The sequence below is a fragment of the Salvia miltiorrhiza genome, chromosome 8, assembly GCF_028751815.1.
Source record: "Salvia miltiorrhiza cultivar Shanhuang (shh) chromosome 8, IMPLAD_Smil_shh, whole genome shotgun sequence".
Taxonomy (NCBI): domain Eukaryota; kingdom Viridiplantae; phylum Streptophyta; class Magnoliopsida; order Lamiales; family Lamiaceae; genus Salvia; species Salvia miltiorrhiza.
In genome coordinates, this window is record NC_080394.1 from 42,103,330 (window position 1) to 42,122,503 (window position 19,174).

The 19,174-nt window shown below is 38.3% G+C and overlaps 1 protein-coding gene across 1 annotated transcript; it reads right to left on the reverse strand.

Annotated features, from left to right (window-relative positions):
* Positions 1-2,311: 2,311 nt before the first annotated feature.
* On the reverse strand, positions 2,312-5,633 carry LOC130997102 (2-Cys peroxiredoxin BAS1, chloroplastic-like). The gene is made up of 7 exons (XM_057922367.1): positions 5,278-5,633; positions 4,779-4,853; positions 4,267-4,348; positions 4,097-4,176; positions 3,622-3,747; positions 2,723-2,836; positions 2,312-2,631 (listed from the first exon to the last, which is right to left on the reverse strand). Exons 1-7 carry the CDS (start codon positions 5,473-5,475, stop codon positions 2,515-2,517), a joined length of 792 nt encoding a protein of 263 aa, XP_057778350.1. The 5' UTR covers positions 5,476-5,633; the 3' UTR covers positions 2,312-2,514.
* Between the last annotated feature and the right edge of the window lie 13,541 nt (positions 5,634-19,174).

Sequence of the window (19,174 nt, forward strand, 5' to 3'; positions counted from 1 at the left end):
TCCAATAGGGTTACGAATCAACTGTAGATCTTGATGATCTAAGGGCTGAAAATTATTTATATTTTATATTTTAAGAAGTGTTTTTATTTTAGTCCTCCCCTATATATATATATATATATATATATATATATATAGAGAGAGAGAGAGAGAGAGAGAGAAGAGTTCAACAGAGAAGCTAAATATTGTGGAGAATAGAGAATTGCGAAAAATAAATTTTTGTTACCTTTGGGATTCGAACTCAGGACCACGAATTCATCCAACAGGGTTACGAATCAACCGTAGATCTTGATGATCTAATGGCTGAAAATTATTTATATTTTATACACTTAAGAGTGTTTTTATTCTAGCCCTCCCATATATATATATATATATATATATATATATATATATATCACTAATATAGCCATAAGTACCATTCTTGTAACACACTAAATGAAGAATCTAAACCCTAAATGGATAATCTAAACCTTAAATGAGAAATCTAAACCCTAAATGGACAATCTAAACCCTACGCGGAAGTGTTCAAAATGGTCATATATATAATTGTACCCATCTAAATAATATCAGCACATAGGTATATGGCACTAATATGGCCATAAGTACCATTCGTGCAACACTGAGTATATGACACTAATGGCAGTGTTATGTGTGCCTTACCCGCGCGCAAATTCAAATCTGACTTGAATCTTGTCCGCCCTAATTAAGGGCAAAACAGTCCTAAAACGTGAAAATTGTCAGATTTTGTGTTTTTTTTTTCAATTAGTGACCAAATATTGTGTCTCATTTTTCAAAATAGTTATGCGAGTATATTGTTTCCTTACTTAATTGTAAATGGAAAACTTACCAAAATTAGACTGAATACATTTTATGAGGACAAACGGAAATAATAAATTGGATACATTTTATGAGGACGGAGGGTATTATTTCTGTGCAAACTAATACTATTATTAATTCATTATTATTGAAGTAATTAACCTAAAATTACAAAAAACAAAGGGTAAATATCACTTTAAATCTTAAATTATTTTTGCACTATTAATTATATATAGAATTATCGAAAAAAAATATTTAAATCTTAAACTATCAATTTTGTATAAATTGTACCCAACATCAAATTTTCATCATTTAAATTTTCAATGAGTAAGGCATATAATGACGTCATTTCGAATAATGTAGGAATGAATAATACACTTGATACAAAATTAATAATTAATTCATTATTATTGAAGTAATTAACCTAAAATTACAAAAAACAAAGGGTAAATATCACTTTAGATCTTAAATTATTTTTGCACTATTAATTATATATAGAATTATCGAAAAAAAATATTTAAATCTTAAACTATCAATTTTGTATAAATTGTACCCAACATCAATTTTTCATCATTTAAATTTTCAATGAGTAAGGCATATAATGACGTCATTTCGAATAATGTAGGAATGAATGATACACTTGATACAAAATTAATAATTCAAGGTTTAAAAGAATATTTACGATAGTTCAAAATATAATTGATAGTGCATAAATAATTTGAGGTTTAAAGTAATATTTATTCAAAAATGAAGAATATACTTTTTGAGGTTTGTCATTCTAACTTCTTTCAGTTAACAGAAAAAATTATTCTATATCACATAAAATACAAAATGAAGGGATAATATTAACACTCCTTGAAGTGAAAATAAGGAAGAAAAAATGGTGAACTTCTTTTTTGTGTAAAATGTGGAAAAAGAAATGAGACATTGAAAAACATAAATTTTTGTTATCCCTATGTTACTACCACTGATGTTTTTATGCAATATTTATGAACTTGGCCCCAATATGTCAAGATTAATAAGCTCATTGGGCATTATGTATTCATTAGTGGTTGATGTTGTTTAGAGGATGTTTCGCTGAGCTAATAAGCTTTTTAAATTAGTTTATAAGTTGTTTTTATTCAAAGTGTTTGACAAAATAAGTTCTTAAACAACTTATAAGTATAAAAATAAGTTAAGAGCTTATAAACTCCCCAAAACATAAATTCTTCTATCCCAACTTATTTTTCCAAAATCTTGTATGTAACAATCATTTTATAAATATTATTAAATTATAATTTATTATTTTCACAATATACCCTCTCAAGTGCATTTTTCTTTAATTTTCTCTTTCTAACAAACAATTTTTTCCTCTAACTAAAAATTATCAGTCTAATTTATAAGTTCAATTATTCAAATATTTTAACAACTTATATAAACTTTTAAGAAATTATAGCTCTTCAAACATTTTATAAGCTCTATATAAGATCTTTAAAATAACCTTAGCCAAAACACCATCTTAATGTTAGACCAAAATATAGAGCAATAAGACAATCGAACAGTATACAGGAGGCAACCTTGTTCCATTTTACATTAATATCCTCGGAAAGCTACGGTCCCATCGAATTCAAGAAAAAAAATGTTTACACAACAAAAGTTTTCAGTGACATCTCTCTTACAAAACAAATAACATAAGTATCTGGGAGTTAATGCCGCTGTTGTTTAGATTGCAGCAAAGTATTCCTTGCTGAGCTTAGGGTCTGGTTTCATGGATTTCTCCCCGGGCTTCCATCCAGCCGGGCAGACCTCGTCCGGGTTCTCCTGCACATACTGCAAAGCCTGCACAACCACCAATCACCACATTAGAGAGAGAGGGGAGGGGGAGAGAGAGAGAGAGAGAGGGAAGTCTCATGATAATAGGTTACAGTACCTGGAGTGTTCTCAGCGTCTCATCAACACTGCGGCCAATAGCAAGATTGTTGATGGTGGAGTGTTGAATAACTCCCTCCTTGTCAATGATAAATAGTCCTCTCAAAGCAATGCCCTGATACAGATAGCATTACGGACGATGCAAAGATTTAGAATAACTCAACAGCTTCTTTGGTCATATGTTAGGTTAGTGAAATTTCAGGAAATAAATGACGATGGACAGTTCATCCTATAAGGGCTCGTTTGATAAGGTGTATAATATACCTATGACAATGACATCCTAATATCTTGGTACAAAACACACAGCCCTTTCTAAATGAAAAACCCAAAAAATATTACACAAATTTGGGTGATTCTGCATACCACTTGGGGAGGTGGTATATGTAATACAAATCATAATTATAACCATTAATAACTTCATAATTTATATAATCTTAATACATGATACCAAACAGTGTATCGTATTTTTAGAGATATTTTAGTGCGCTCTATCAAACATGATATTAATATGACAGATAGTAAAAGATATCTCAATCAAACATATCATACCTTATCTCATATTATGTACCAAACGAGCCCTAAGTGTCTTCCTATCACAATAAACAGCTCCAAGAGAGATCGATGACTATGGCTAAATTTAACATCGGGACAAATATCTAAATAAGCTCCATTTACATATTCCAATAAGAAAACTATAAATTGAACAAAATTGATTAATTGAGGTGTCTTCTTTTCAAAGCAATTGTTGAATCAGCTAATATTCATTGTTCGGATCATGCATGGCCAAAAAAAAAAAAAAACAAATAGCAAATCATGATAACAAAGATGTTAAGCCACTGTAAATTAACTGAAAATTATGGAATCGCGACTACTCAGAAGTGCAAACTTTATATCACGTACCTGATCTGGGATCAGCACACCATATGATTTTGAAATTGATTTGGTCACATCTGAAACTAAAGGATACGCCAGATCACCCAAACCTCCCGACTTTCTGTCAGTTTGAACCCATGCAAGGTGGGAAAACTACAGGAATTAAGCAACCAGTCAATACATAGACGAGTCTATTAGGATTCTACAAGACATATCTAGAGAATGCAACACTATCAGACAACTGGAGAAGAAATATGCATGCAGAATATTTATAAGAACCCACTCTGAAAACCAGATGCCAGATTAAATAAAAAATAAGAAAGCATCAGAAGGTGATATGAAATCAAAGGGATAACAGGAAGGCTAATAGAAACCAGGTTGAATATAAAAATGAGCATCAGTTGTTGTATGTGCAGACATAATGAGCCTTCATGTAGTGAACATGAAAATCTAACCAGATTTTGGAAGTGGACAGATTTTAGAAGTGGAAAGTAGTACATACCACGCTGTCTACGGAAACACCCAATATTTCTGTGTTCAACTTCTCAAATTCTCCATGGCGGTCACTGAAGGCAGTGATCTCTGCAACAGGAATGATAGGTTAGTGAAGCTGCCAGCAATTGCCAGTTTAATGATAACCAAAATGGGAATAAGGCCCAGGTTTGGACTTACCAGTGGGACAAACAAAAGTGAAATCCAACGGGTAGAAAAAGAGAATAACATATTTCTTCTTAAAATAGTCAGAGAGTTTAACCTGCAGAAAAGAGAAACTCTTATGCATTTTGCTAATTACAAGTAGATATTTAAATCCATTCGTCAATTTGTTCATAATGCTAGAATAACAACTCCATTTAGACAAACTAATTTCGCATTTGGGTTGAGACTTGGGAATGCGGATTCTACAATACAATGAATTTCCGATACCTATAGCACAAATTTTGAGTAATTTTCTGAAAATAGATGTGGATAAATCCACCCAATAATGTTTGAGACATTTTAATTATTTTTGTCAAATTCAAATAACATAACATGAGTTAATACAATGGTGAAACATATAGACCTTCAAGGTTCAGTAAGAATAAAATTTGATGATAAAAGCATCATTGCAAACAAAAGCAAAAAGCATAAAATACAGAAAGGCTTCAAAAGGTACCCAATTCAAGATAAAGAAGAAGCAGTGTTACCCTGACAAATTCCTGATCAAAAACAGCTTCTGCCTCAAAATCTGGAGCTACATTTCCAACCAACGGAACTTCACTCTGCAAAAAGGAGATAAATACACAAAAGAAAAGAGCAGTCAGGACTTTCAAATTATTAAAGTCACGTCTCGCTGTGTGAATTTAGAGTCCATTGGTTCCATTTCATTCGTAACCTTCAATTTATCCCAAATAATTATAATTGTTACTTCAATTTATCAGATAAAGACCCAATCAATATGTAGTCAACCCTAGAGTTAAACATGAAAATGAAACCAAAAACACATTTGGATGTGAAGTAAGAAAAAATAAAGAAAAATCCATTCTATGAGCTTAAACGACATAAAAAATCAGATATAAAATTATTGCTAGCATTAACCCTATAAATCCAATGTAAATTATCTGGTGCTCGGAAGCGCATTTGCGTATGTAACAACCGATAATTACAAGGAGGGCAACAGAAAATGAACGCGAACGGCGAACTTACGGCGCGCACAACCAAAATTCGTCGTCTCGAGGCGGAAGAGAGAGAGCGAGGGGTACGAGAGACGACGGGCTTGCCGGAGAAGGAGGAATGAAGGGAAATGGGCCGCCGAGAAACGGGCTTTAGGGAAGAAATGCAGGCTTTGGGATTGAGATTGGATGGGACGACAGCAGCCATTGAAGCACCAGCCACGCACGCCATTGTTGCTGATTTGGGCGCTTTCACTCTCACTCTCACTCTCACTACAGCGATGAATAAATAGGAGAGTAGTTTGGGATCTTAAGGTGGAGACTGGTTGAAAGGGAGAAGGAGAAGATAAGTGACGAAACTGCGTCGTTTCTGGGAGTGTTGTGGGCTGGGCCGCAACGCTGTTGGGTTTTCCATTGGGTGTATGATTTTCCACGTCAGTAATAAAAATAATTATAATCGTATTATTTTACTCCTATAGCCTTCATTTTAAATTTGTAATAATTTATAAGTTATAAAAATTAATTTAAAAAAACATTACATATAACTTTTTCACAGATAAATCATATAACTCCATCCTGATCTAATATTAAAGATACAGATAAATAACCCTAATAACTCCATTATTAATAACGTCAATTCACTAATAAAAACATATAGCTCAATCCTGATCTAATAATAAAAATACTGATAAATAACTCTAATAACTCCATCACTAATAACGTGAATTCACAAATAAATCATATAGCCATCCATCATGATCTAATATTAAAAATAGGGTTAAGGTACAAATCCACCCCTAAACTAGACACCCCTAGAGCGTATACCCCCTCATTCTCGACCTTGACCCAAATACACTCCCAGAGTTCATAAAAAGGGTGCATTTAAACCCAGGAAGTTAACGGTCGTTTCTTGCCGTTAACTTGTTAGGTTAAAATGCACAATTTTTATGGACTTTGGGGGTGTATTCGAGACAAGGTCAAGAATGGGGAGTATACGCGCAAGTTAACTTAAATTATTTTTTTTTAATTTCTAAGTGGGACCTCCTGCTCGCCAAATGAAAAGAAGTGTTAGCGACAATGATATAGAGGCAGCGAAGTTTTCAAAAGAAGGGGGCGAGACATAGACCTCACCAATTTTTGAAAGCTACCGGTGACGACGTCACCGGATTTTAGAGAAAGGGATGGTGGCGCCAGGAGTTGACAGACGAGCACCATTCTTGCCTAGTCTTTCAGTGGCGGTAGCGATAAACTTTTATAGGGAATTAGGGCTCGATTTGGGTATTCAAAATTTCACGAGAGAGAAAGAGAAGAAGAAGAAGAAGAAGAAGAAGAAGAAGGTTGTGTGTGATTGAGAGAGGAAGCTAAGGAGCTCGCCGGCAGCCCACTCACCACTTGATCTGCGTGAGTGGGCTGTTGGTGAGCTACTTAGCCTTCCCTCTCAATCACACATAACCTTCTTCTTCTTCTTCTCTCTCTCTCTCGTGAAATTTCGAATACCCAAATCGAGCCCTAATTCCCCTATAAAAGTTTGCCGTTGTCACCGCTGAAGGGCTAGGCAAGGGTGGTGCTCGTCTGTCGACTCCTGGCGCTACCATCCCTCTCTCTAAAATCCAATGACGTCGTTGCCGGTAGCTTCCAAAAATTGGTGAGGCCGTTGTTGTATGCCTCACCCCTTTCTCCTGAAAACGCAGCTACCTCTATGTTATTGCCGATGACACTTCTTTTCATCCGGCGATTTGGAGGGCCCACTTAGAAATTAAAAGAAAAAAAAAAAGAATTTCAGTTAGCTTGCGCGTATATCCTCCCATTCTCGACCTCGGCTCAAATACACCCTCAGAGTCCATAAAAATGGTGCATTTAAACCCATCAAGTTAACGGCAAGAAACGGCCGTTAACTTGCTGGGTTTAAATGCACCCTTTTTATGGACTTCGGGGGTGTATTTGGGCCAAGGTTGAGAATGGGGAGGTATATGAAGGAATATTAAATTGAATTAACGTTCCGCTTTGCCAGATGATCATTTCTTGGTTATTATTAATTTATCATACAACGATTAATCTTAAACATGCTCCTATGAATTTAACAGCTGCACATAGGTGTTAGGATTTACTTACTTGTGAAGCGGATGCAGAGGTCGTTGATGATCGTATCGAAAGACTCCAGTTCTGATCTTCTCGACTGTATCCCGCTCAGCTTTCACCGTTGGATGGACAACGAGCTATGAAAGTCCCAAGCTAGAAATCACCCACGTTTCCTGCGCCTCCTTTCTGCTCTCAAAACCCTAATAATTATCAGTGTGTATTTTCTGAGAGCTGACAGCTGTATTATATAATACAGAACAGAGGAGGGGGCGCCAGTTACTAGGCCTAGGCGATTTCTAGCCGTACTTGGGCTAGGAGACATTGGGCCACTCCAGGGACCAGATACAAGGAATAAAGATGGGCCTCAAATAAATTAATTTATCTATGGTCAGCCCAGACCATAATTAATTTATAAATATCAGTTCATTCCACTAGAGAACCGATATTGACTTACCCCTTTATTGTCGGTGATGAGTCGGGGCTTGTATTTAGACTTATTAAATCCTCGTATTTAAAACATCCGACATCCATTAATTAATTATAGCTCTGACAGCCTTAATTAATTAATCTCTTTGTAATCCTTAAGCAGTACCACTCAAAACTTATTATTGCGCCTGAATTTAATCAACTTGCAGGGTTTAGCGCAATAAACATTATTGAGCTCCTTAAGGGGATGTCATTATCCTATACGGATACGAGTACTAATACAGATGATCAAATATCATATATTAACCGCTATCACCCAAGATACAGAGTACTCAAGTTACTATATAACTCTCGCTCATAGTAAGTCAAAGTGATAAGTGAATCAACATATATATCTGAAATCTTATTAGTATTAAGATCTTATAAGTTACCGAGATCTTGATTCTTCACTTAAGTCAGATAGAAGAATACATCTCACTGTGGTCCTATCAATACGTTATGACGTACCAGTATAGATAAGTAGTCAAGACAAACTACTTCCATCTATACCGCAGCCTAAACCAATAACTTGTCCTAGAGTTATTTCGGCTGTGATTATATTATATCTCTTAAGGTTATTCCAATTATACGGTCTTCTGTGATCTACAACACACCATATAATCTACTTATATAGAGATAAAGAACATACATATGCAATCATGAACCCAATCAGATAGGAGATATAATAGTGAATACATGAATCATTGTACACAAGCATAAAACGTTCTTGCTTTCAGTATACAAATCCAACAATCTCCCACTTATACTAAAGCAAAACTTTTAGTATACAATGTGTCTAAATACTAGCTATTACAACAAACACTTCACTTCTTCTCCCACTTATACTGAAAGTTTTTTCTCTAAGTGGGTGGCATCAACCGCAATCCCATCCCTCGAGCATGCTTCTCGTAGGCCTTTTGCGGTAAGCTCTTCGTGAAAGGGTCAGCTAAGTTCTCCAAAGTATCAATCTTCTCATCTAGCACATCTCCTCTGCTTACGATTTCTCGTATGATGTGGTACTTTCTCTCTATGTCTTTATCACAATAGATTATGATACTCTTAGGCAAATTAGGGACCACTGCTAGATCCAAGAGGTAGTTCCGAAACCATACAGCCTCCTTAGCAGCTTCAGAAGCAGCTACATATTCGGCTTCCATGGTGGAGTCTGCAATGCATTTCTGCTTTGCACTCCGCCATGATACGGCTCCACCTCCCAAGGTAAACACATAGCCAGAGGTAGATCTCTTCTCATCCCGGTCAGCCTGGAAATCCGAATCGGTGTAACCCAAAGGAAATAGACTGTCTGATTGGTAAACTAGCCTATAATCTCGAGTCCTCTTCAGGTACTTGAGAATATGCTTTACCGCAGTCCAGTGTCCTGGTCCAGGGTTCGACTGATATCTTGCAACCATGCCAACGACATAGCAAATATCAGGTCTCGTGCAAAGCATTGCATACATGAGGCTACCTACGGCGGAAGCATAAGGTATCTTCCTCATTTTCTCAACCTCACTAGGTGTCTTAGGACACATGTCCTTAGACAGAGGAATGCCATGTCTGAAAGGTAGCAAGCCTTTCTTGGCATTTTGCATGCTAAAACGAGCAATCACAGTATCAATGTAGGACGCTTGAGATAAGCTCAACATCCTTTTCTGGCGATCACGGACAACCTTGATCCCCAGGATGTACGCTGCATCTCATAAGTCCTTCATTTGAAACTGTTCGGATAACCACTTTTTTATGTCCGATAATAGCTTAACATTGTTGCCAATGAGGAGGATATCATCTACATAAAGTGCAAGGAAAACCACGTCGCCATTGGCATCTAAACGGTACACGCAACTTTTGTTTTCACAACGAGTAAATCCATAAGATTTAATCACCTCGTCAAAACGCTTGTTCCATGACCTTGAAGCTTGCTTAAGTCCATAAATGGACTTCTTCAGCTTCCAAACAAGATGCTCTTCGCCCTTTTTCACAAACCCTTCGGGTTGCTGCATATAGATGTCTCTTCCTTCTTCAAGGAAACCGTTTAGAAAAGCGGTTTTGACATCCATTTGCCAAACTTCAATGTTCATGTGGGCTGCTATGGCAAGGAGTATTCGGATAGACTTAAGCATAGCAACCGATGAAAATGTTTCATCGTAATCTATACCCTGTTCCTGGGTATAACCTTTCGCCACCAGTCTAGCTTTAAAATCTGCGACTTCGCCATCCGAATCTCTTTTTCTCTTGTATACCCACCTACTACCTAAGCTTCGAAGCCATCAGGTAGTTCAGTTTTCTCGTATACATCCATAGCAGTCATGGATTCTATTTCAGAAACCATGGCGTTGTACCAAGAATCTGCATTTGTATCTTTCATCGCTTGTCTAAAGTTATCAGGGTCGATGTCCTTTTGTTCATCAACAGGAAGAAGATCCGAAGACTCTCCCAAGAACATAAATCGATCGGGTTGAACTACAACCCTCCCACTACGACGAAGCGGCGGTGGTACAACTGTGACAATGGTTTGTGCAGTATCCTGCGGTGCATTCACTTGCACACTTGGCTGGGGTGATGGAATCGCCTGTCCATTGCCTTCGATTTCTTGAAGGACAATCTCGGACCTTGACTTGTGTTCATTTATATAATCCTGTTCCAAGAATCGTGAGTTGGTGCTAACAACCACTTTCTGATCCTTAGGATTATAAAAATAAGCACATTTCGTTTCTTAGGGTATCCTATAAACAGCATTAATTCGCATCTAGGCTCCAATTTCTTCGCTTCCTTGTCTAGCACGTATGCAGGACAACCCCATACCTTTATATGGTTCAAGCTGGGCTGACGCCTTGACCATAACTCGATAGGAGTTTTAGGAATCGATTTGGACGGTACCCTATTTAGCAAATAAACCGCTGTTTCCAAGGCATATCCCCAAAACGAAATAGGCAATGATGCATAACTCATCATTGATCGTACCATTTCCACAAGTACCCGGTGCAGTCAATTGGGATGTAATCCCACATTCTGACAAATATTGTAAGAACTCGTTTCCGAGGTATTCGCAACCGCGATCAGACCGCAATGACTTGATAGATTTACCCCTTTTCTTCTCCACTTCTGCCTTGAATTATTTGAATTTCTCAAAGCATTCAGACTTGCGTTGAAGTAGGTAAATATACCCAAATCTTGAGTAATCATCAATGAAAGTGACGAAATACTCATACCCTCCACGAGCCTTTGTGGACATCGGTCCACAAAGGCTCTATTCCCCTTGGCCTTAAAAGGCCTTGCCGTCATCTTTCCTTCTATACAGGATTTGCAGGTTCTAAATGGAACAGCTTGAAAGTCTTTCAAGACTTCATTTGAAATGAGCCTTTGGATCCTATTTAGATTGATGTGGCCTAACCTTAGGTGCCACGCATGCGTATATTGTTCATGAGAATAATATTTCCTCTTATTCGGATTAGGACATATTTGTGATGTAGATGCAACATGGACAGAATTTATAATTGGACATGTAATAGTATAGAGAGAGTTGTTCAAAATTCCAGAACAAATAGTCATGTTATTTTTCATGATAGAGACGCCTCTATCAAAAGTAACAGAATATCCATCCAAAAACAATTTTGAAACAGAAATTATGTTCCGCCGAAACTCCGGCACATATAAAATATCTCTCAAAACTAAAATGTCATCACCAAAACATAAAGATAAATCTCCAATAGCAACAGCTGCGACCTTCGACGCATTGCCCATGGAGATGGTGATCTCATCACTTTCCAGCTGCCTTGTCGGCTTGAAGCCCTGCAAGGTGTAACAAACATGATCAGTTGCCCCCGTATCCACTACCCATGAATGAGTAGAAAACGAAGCTAAACATGTCTCAGTTACTAGAACTTGTGACGTACCTTGTCCCTTTGCCTTGAGCATCGGACAATCTTTCTTCCAATGCCCAGTCTTGCCGCACTTGAAGCACTTTCCATTTCCCGTCGGCTTCTTCACGCCGCCGGTAGGGCCGTTCACTTTGGCTTTGCCACTCCCACTAGCTTCGTTGTCATTCTTGCCCTTTGGACCTTTCCACTTCTTTTTCCCGCCTTTCGACGAAGAAGTAGATCCCTTGGCAGCGACAAGAATCTGTGCCCATGACTCCCTCCGGCGTAACTAGAGCATTCAACAACTCATTAAGAGTATAGTTGACCTTGCTCATAACGACATTGATACGGAAGTTCTCATAAGATTTGGGGAGAGTGTTGAGGATGATATCGACTTTGGCTTCGCCTTCGATACCCCCTCCCAGCAGATCAAGCCTGTCAAACAAATTTATCATATGCATGACATGATCGTGCACAGAACTGCCATCGCTCATACTACATGCCAAGATTTCTCTCATTATGTTAAAGCGGGCAGACCTTTCGGACTCCCCATAAACCTCAGAGAGATTTAACATGATCGTAGCCGCATCGTCCATGCCCTGATGCTGGAGTTGCAAAGTTTGCGACATAGTCATCATAATATAGCACTTGGCCATATTATTCGACTTGTGCCACCTCCTATGCGCCTCACGTTCCGCATCAGTCGACTGGTCAGTTAAGGCCGAGGGACGTGGAGTGGTAAGCACAAAACTGTGCTCATCAGCGTCAAGAATATACATTATGTGGCGTTTCCATTCGGTATAGTTAGGACCGGTGAGAGGATTGCTAGCTAGAATATTAATGATCGGAGACATAGACATATCTGAAAGTAAACAATTTAAACATGTAAGAACATGAAGCACAAAAATTCGTAACAATAATATTGTAACCTTTTGATAAAACAATATTAATGAAACCTCCAACGGCTCAAAGAATTCCATGTGCAAGCCACGTGGGGTGGACAGTTACACACGAACTCCTCAACCAGACTATTCATCTAGTCATTTAATTTCCATGTTAACTTAACCTTTTGACAAAAGAAATTAATAGTTGGCACCTTAACTAGACCATATCATCATCAAGAAGGGACTCCTTGGGGAGTTGTACATTGTACTTGATATGATATCTAAGCAATTACCACATTTTAACCTTGAAAATTAAATTCTCGAAATTGACATACTCACTCGGACCATGCCGCTTTCAATTTAATTTTCTTGGTTATCTTATTTAATTCCATTCTCCAAAGTACTTGTGAAAATTACACAAGTAAGCCACGTGGGGTGGACAATTACTGCATAACTCCCACTACTTTAATGGTTTAAATATTTTTTATAGAAACCTCTTCTGACAAACTTATGAGAAACAAATACGAAGTAAGCCACGTGGGGTGGACCGTTACTCATATTGCTAAACACTTTGTCTAGAGACCGCATGTGGAGGTCTAGAAATAATTTCAATTGCTTAAAATTATTAAAACTGCTTAGTCTTTTTAATTCAAAAGGTTTGTTCATGCTCAAGCACATAATCCTAATCATGCTTTACTAGAACGCAACATGTAAAACATGCTTGCAGAATTCTAAAACATGCTTAAGAAAACGATAAACCTACTATCATGCTTGTCTAAGCGCAGTTAATAAAGCATATTAACAAGCAGAGACGAACAAAAGCAGGTAAAGAGCATAAGGGATTAACACCACGACATGCAAAGAACAGTAATAAAGAATTAAAAATTCTTCGTGACCCATTCGTGGAATCCCAATATCTATTCTATTTTTAAAGAAAAATAAAATAAAATAAACCCAAAAAACTAAACTTGGCCCGAACACATTAGGCCCGTCTTTGGAAATAGGGTTTGGGCCCCCTAGGGTTTGAGACACGCAGCTAGGGTTTAGAAACCCTAGCTGCCGCCACCACCTCCCAAAACAGCCCCCCACGCTCGGCGGCAGCCGGCCGCCGCAGCAGCCCGGCGTGCCAGCCACCAGCGCGAACGGCCGCCCGGTCGACAGCCCACCAGCATCGTCCGGCAGCAGCAGCAGTCCAGCGCCTCCAGCAGCTCCAGCGCACGGCGACAGCAGCGGTAGCAGCTCCAGCAGGCGGCAACAGCAGCGGCAGCGCGCCGCCCGCCGGGCGCGCAGCGCGCAGGCGCGGCCCCGGGCGCGCACCGCCCCTGCTGGCTGCTTCCCCGTCGCTCGCCCAGCCACAGCCCGCCTCGCCTCGCCACCAGCGCACGTCTAGAACCGAGAGCAGCAGCGGCCGCGCGGCGCCAGCCTGGGCGCGCTGCGCACGGCGTGCTCGCACCCGCGTGCGTGCAACCCCTCGGCGCCCGCAACCCCATGTGCCCAGCCCCATACGCCGCCCACACGTCTCCTCCTTACACCGTTCATCATCGTTGATTCGTTGTCGTTCTTGTCTCGATCTCAGTTTTACAGATTACAAAGGAAAAACAAATACAATTTGAAATCCTAATCTAACCACGGATTTTCTCGTGGTGAAAAACGATTACAACGTATTCCACGAATCAACAGACCACGAAGAACAACAACAGAAAAAACAACGCACATTATTAATCGTATATAAATTAATAATAGAGCCAAGAAATTAATCCTGGGCTCTGATACCAATTGAAGGAATATTAAATTGAATTAACGGTCTGCTTTGCCCGATGATCGTTTCTTGGTTATTATTAATTTATCATACAACGATTAATCTTAAACATGCTCCTATGAATTTAACAGCTGCACATAGGTGTTAGGAATTACTTACTTGTGAAGCGAATGCAGAGGTCGTTGATGATCGTATCGAAAGACTCCAGTTCTGATCTTCTCGACTGTATCCCGCTCAGCTTTCACCGTTGGATGGACAACGAGCTATGAAAGTCCCAAGCTAGAAATCACCCACGTTTCCTACGCCTCCTTTCTGCTCTCAAAACCCTAATAATTATCAGTGTGTATTTCCTGAGAGTTGACAGCTGTATTATATAATACAGAACAGAGGAGGGGGCGCCAGTTACTAGGCCTGGGCGATTTCTAGCCCTACTTGCGCTAGGAGACATTGGGCCAGTTCCGGGATCAGATACAAGGAATAAAGATGGGCCTCAAATAAATTAATTTATCTATGGTCAGCCCAGACCATAATTAATTTATAAATATCAGTTCATTCCACTAGAGAACCGATATTGACTTACTCCTTTATTGCCGGTGATGAGTCGGGGCTTGTATTTAGACTTATTAAATCCTCGTATTTAAAACATCTGACACCCATTAATTAATTATAGCTCTGACAGCCTTAATTAATTAATCTCTTTGTAATCCTTAAGCAGTACCACTCAAAACTTATTATTGCGCCTGAATTTAATCAACCTGCAGGGTTTAGCGCAATAAAACATTATTGAGCTCCTTAAGGGGATGTCATTATCCTATACGGATACGAGTACTAATACAGATGATCAAATATCATATATTAACCGATATCACCCAAGATACAGAGTACTCAAGTTACTATATAACTCTCGCTCATAGTAAGTCAAAGTGATAAGCGAATCAACATATATATCTGAAATCTTATTAGTATTAAGATCTTATAAGTTACCGAGATCTTGATATTTCACTTAAGTCAGATAGAAGAATACATCTCACTGTGGTCCTATCAATACGTTATGACGTACCAGTATAGATAAGTAGTCAAGACAAACTACTTCCATCTATACCGCAGCCTAAACCAATAACTTGTCCTAGAGTTATTTCGGCTGTGATTATATTATATCTCTTAAGGTTATTCCAATTATACGGTCTTCTGTGATCTACAACACACCATATAATCTACTTATATAGAGATAAAGAACATACATATGCAATCATGAACCTAATCAGATAGGAGATATAATAGTGAATACATGAATCATTGCATATAAGCATAAAACGTTCTTGCTTTCAGTATACAAATCCAACAGTATACGCTCTAGGGGTGTCTAGTTTAGGGGTGGATTTGTACTTTATCCCTTAAAAATATTGATAAATAACATTAATAATTCCATCATTGATAACGTGAATTCACAGATAAATCATATAGCCCCCATCCTAATCTAATATTAAAAATACTGATAAATAACCAAAATAACTCCATCAATATAATCCCCAACAAAATTTTAAGAACGTGATTTTGCAGAAGACGCACTTTGCAAAAGACGCATGAAGAAGACTATCAAAATAATTAAAGAATAACAAAGTTCAACGTCATTTTGGATTCGTTTATCTTGTGGATTAAAGATATTTTGCTTTTTAAGATGCAAAATCTAAATGAGAGTTATGAAAAGGAAAAAAATAATATGTTGGAGGTATGTATAAATTTTTCTTTCCCAATAAATTTAGTACTCCTTCTGTTCCGCGAAGCTTGAACAGTATTCATTTTCAGGTTGTCCCGCAAAACTTGAGCACTTTTCTTATATGGCAATTTTTTTTTTCGTTCATTCACTTTTTCACCTATCATCCTTAACACACAAAATACTAATTCCTTGAAATTCGTACTGAAAAGAAATTGCTCGAGATTCGCGGGACGGAGGGAGTATATATTTTTAGGAATTTTGTTGCAATTTTCATGTTATTTTATGTGAATTTCTCCATGAAATTATAAACTATCAAGTTCTACATCTCCCTATTCTTAATTAATCCTGGGCGTGACCCTTATAATCAAAATCGATGAATCAATCGACACAACAGACTAATGGAGAGAGGCCCTACAAAACTTACCAGAAGACTCTTTTTGTGTGTACCTATTAACTTGGAACACAACAAAAAATTGGAACACTTCAAAATCAAATTTAATTAATCTTGATGCAATTATTGTTTAACATGAGCTTATTTGTCACGGTTTTTGAAGCACTAATTTTCTGACTTAGTACCATGATAAGCACCTGTTATTTTCATATAAGTAATCAAGAGAAGATCAAGTGTCATCATATTCGTTTATGAAAATATAGATCTTAGAAAGAACTAGAGAATATATTATGAGGACTCTGCCCTTTTTAGAAATCTATTAGAAAGTGTTTATCTTGTTGGACTCTGCTGGCCTTTTCAGTGTTTGAATATTCTGAGGGAGATAAGCCTTTTGACTCATGAAAATGTGTATATGAAGACGTTCTGTTGCTGCTTATGATCAAACCAAGAAACATACTTATATTAGTGAAGACGTTATGCTGCTGCTTATGAAGATGTTATTAATGATGGAGTTATTAGGGTTTAATATTAGATCAGGATAAGGGCTATATGATTTATTTGTGAAAAAATTATACGTGATGTACTTTCAAATTAATTTTTATAACTTATAATTTATTACAATTTTAAAATAGAAGCTATAAGGGTGATGAAGATAAAAATATGCATTTTAAAAATATCGAAGGAAAATAACGGAGAAAGAGAAAAATTCCCTACGAACAACGTTGTTCAGCCCCGAACAGTGCTGCCTCCAACAAAACAAGCCTAATTTCGCGGAGCCAACCTTATCCTAAAGAGTTCAACGCCTTTGGTCAACCCGGGTTCGAAGCCAAGATCACAATAAGAATATGAGATAAACACAAAGAGTTATAGTTCGATTATAAGTGAAATAAGAGTCCTTCTCCTAATAGAATTCCTAGTGCTTTGTCTATAAATACGTGTAAAACCCTAATGTAAAATCATCTACGATCATTGTCTGCTTACTTTCAAAGCCTTACGCTAAAATCAATACAAGGTTCAACGTTTCAACACATTTCTCATGTTCTTGTTATTTTCTGTTACAAGGTGATAATTTTTGGCATAACAACTGGCGTTGTCTGTGGGAAGTCGATACCTGAGCTAGACGTTTGACGATTTTCCACCGTTACTGCTATTTTTTCCGACGATCAACCTCAATCAAAGCCATGGAGAAGGAGAATAACAACATCAACGTCAACTGCAACCTCAATGCAGATTTCAACGAAGGAGATGCTAACCATAATCGAATACTGGATTTAGCGACTGGAGTAATCAATAACGAGACTACCGAACGAGTTCCTGTCAATACCACCGTCAACAGTGCTGCCATTACTGCACTGACAGAAAATAGTCATGCCCCAAATTATGCTGATGCCATGTCACAAACCCTTGGTTTGTTACTTATGAAGCAACTCATGAACATGGTAGGGACATCGAATACTTTGTTCACTACACCAAAGTCACAGATCAATGCCTTTGGGAAGGATCTTCAGGTGCAACAAACCCACGAAGGTGTTAAAAAAGCCAAATCCACTCTGACTGGGGGTACTAAGGACGGAAGATATCCAACCATGCAAGACAATCCTACTAACAGAGATGAAATCGATCAGCAAGATCGGGTACTAATAGATGACGAAGGAGAATCGACACATGAAGCATCAGAGGACTCACATCATACTAAAAGGGATGAAATAGAGTTAGCAACCCGTCTGGAGGAGATGCAGCAGCAGGTACAAGATCTGCAAGCAGCGTTAAAAAGCAAAGAAAGCCTTAAAGAGCCTGTGTATGAGGAGAAAAACCTAGAAAGCCCTAAGGGGCCATCCAAGGGGCGCTTGATGCACACCAGGAACGAGAAGCAAAGGAGGAACGACCAACCAAGAGGCCTGCAAACAATGCTTTTGCAAGGCAGCACGAAGCAAGGAGTCCATTTTCTGATAAAATTTTGGCGGATGTGTTACCGGCTCACTAAAAGCCTGTGACATTGGATTACAATGAAAATGAGAATCCTAAGGTTCATATGTCCCGATTTGAGGGGCTCATGATGCTGCATCAGTATAGCGAAGGCATTCGATGTAGGCTTTTCTCAACAACCCAGCTAGGCCTAGCCCAACAATGGTTCCGTAAGTTAAAGCCTGGTTGTATTCACAATTTCGATGTATTGTATGATCTGTTCATGCACCAATTCGCCAGTTCTAAGAGAGCAAAGAAGACAGTAATGTCACTAATGGATATATAGCAAGAGCCGCAAGAGACTTTGAAGGAGTACGCTACTCAGTTCAATATGGCTTCATTGGAGGTACTTGAAGCCGAATCAATGATCAAGGGATACGCCTTCATCCGAGGACTCAAACCAGGACCCCTGTTCGACGCATTGCAGATTACACCACCAACGGATTTTGATGACCTACTACTCAATTTCCTGGATATATACAATTGGAGGAAGCCAAAACGGCTAGGAAAACAGGCTGACAAGAGCAAAACTAAAAAAAACGGGAATAGAGGAGGAACGAAGGGAAGATTGGATCTTCAGTTGATTCGGTTGTGTGCGCCTGCACGGATTTGGTTGTGTGCACCCGCAAGCACACGATTCGGTTTGTTGTGCACCCGTAAGCACTTGCAGAGTGAAGTTGTTGGTCTGATCAACCGACCGTGGATGGATGAAGTATTTTCCGAACCACGTAAAAATCTTTGTGTTATTTACAGCTTTCAGTTTTACTTTCCTACTTGTGTTCTTACCTTTGATAAACTGAATACTGATTAATTG

Bases quoted from the DNA above. Each gene is read 5' to 3' on its own strand.
- LOC130997102 (XM_057922367.1), bottom strand. From the start codon at position 5,475: ATGGCGTGCGTGGCTGGTGCTTCAATGGCTGCTGTCGTCCCATCCAAT. The intron at 4,349-4,778 runs GTAACACTGCTT...TCTTTTCTGCAG, and splicing joins TTGATCAGGAATTTGTCAGG to GTTAAACTCTCTGACTATTT. The intron at 2,632-2,722 runs GTACTGTAACCT...GTGGTTGTGCAG, and splicing joins AGACGCTGAGAACACTCCAG to GCTTTGCAGTATGTGCAGGA.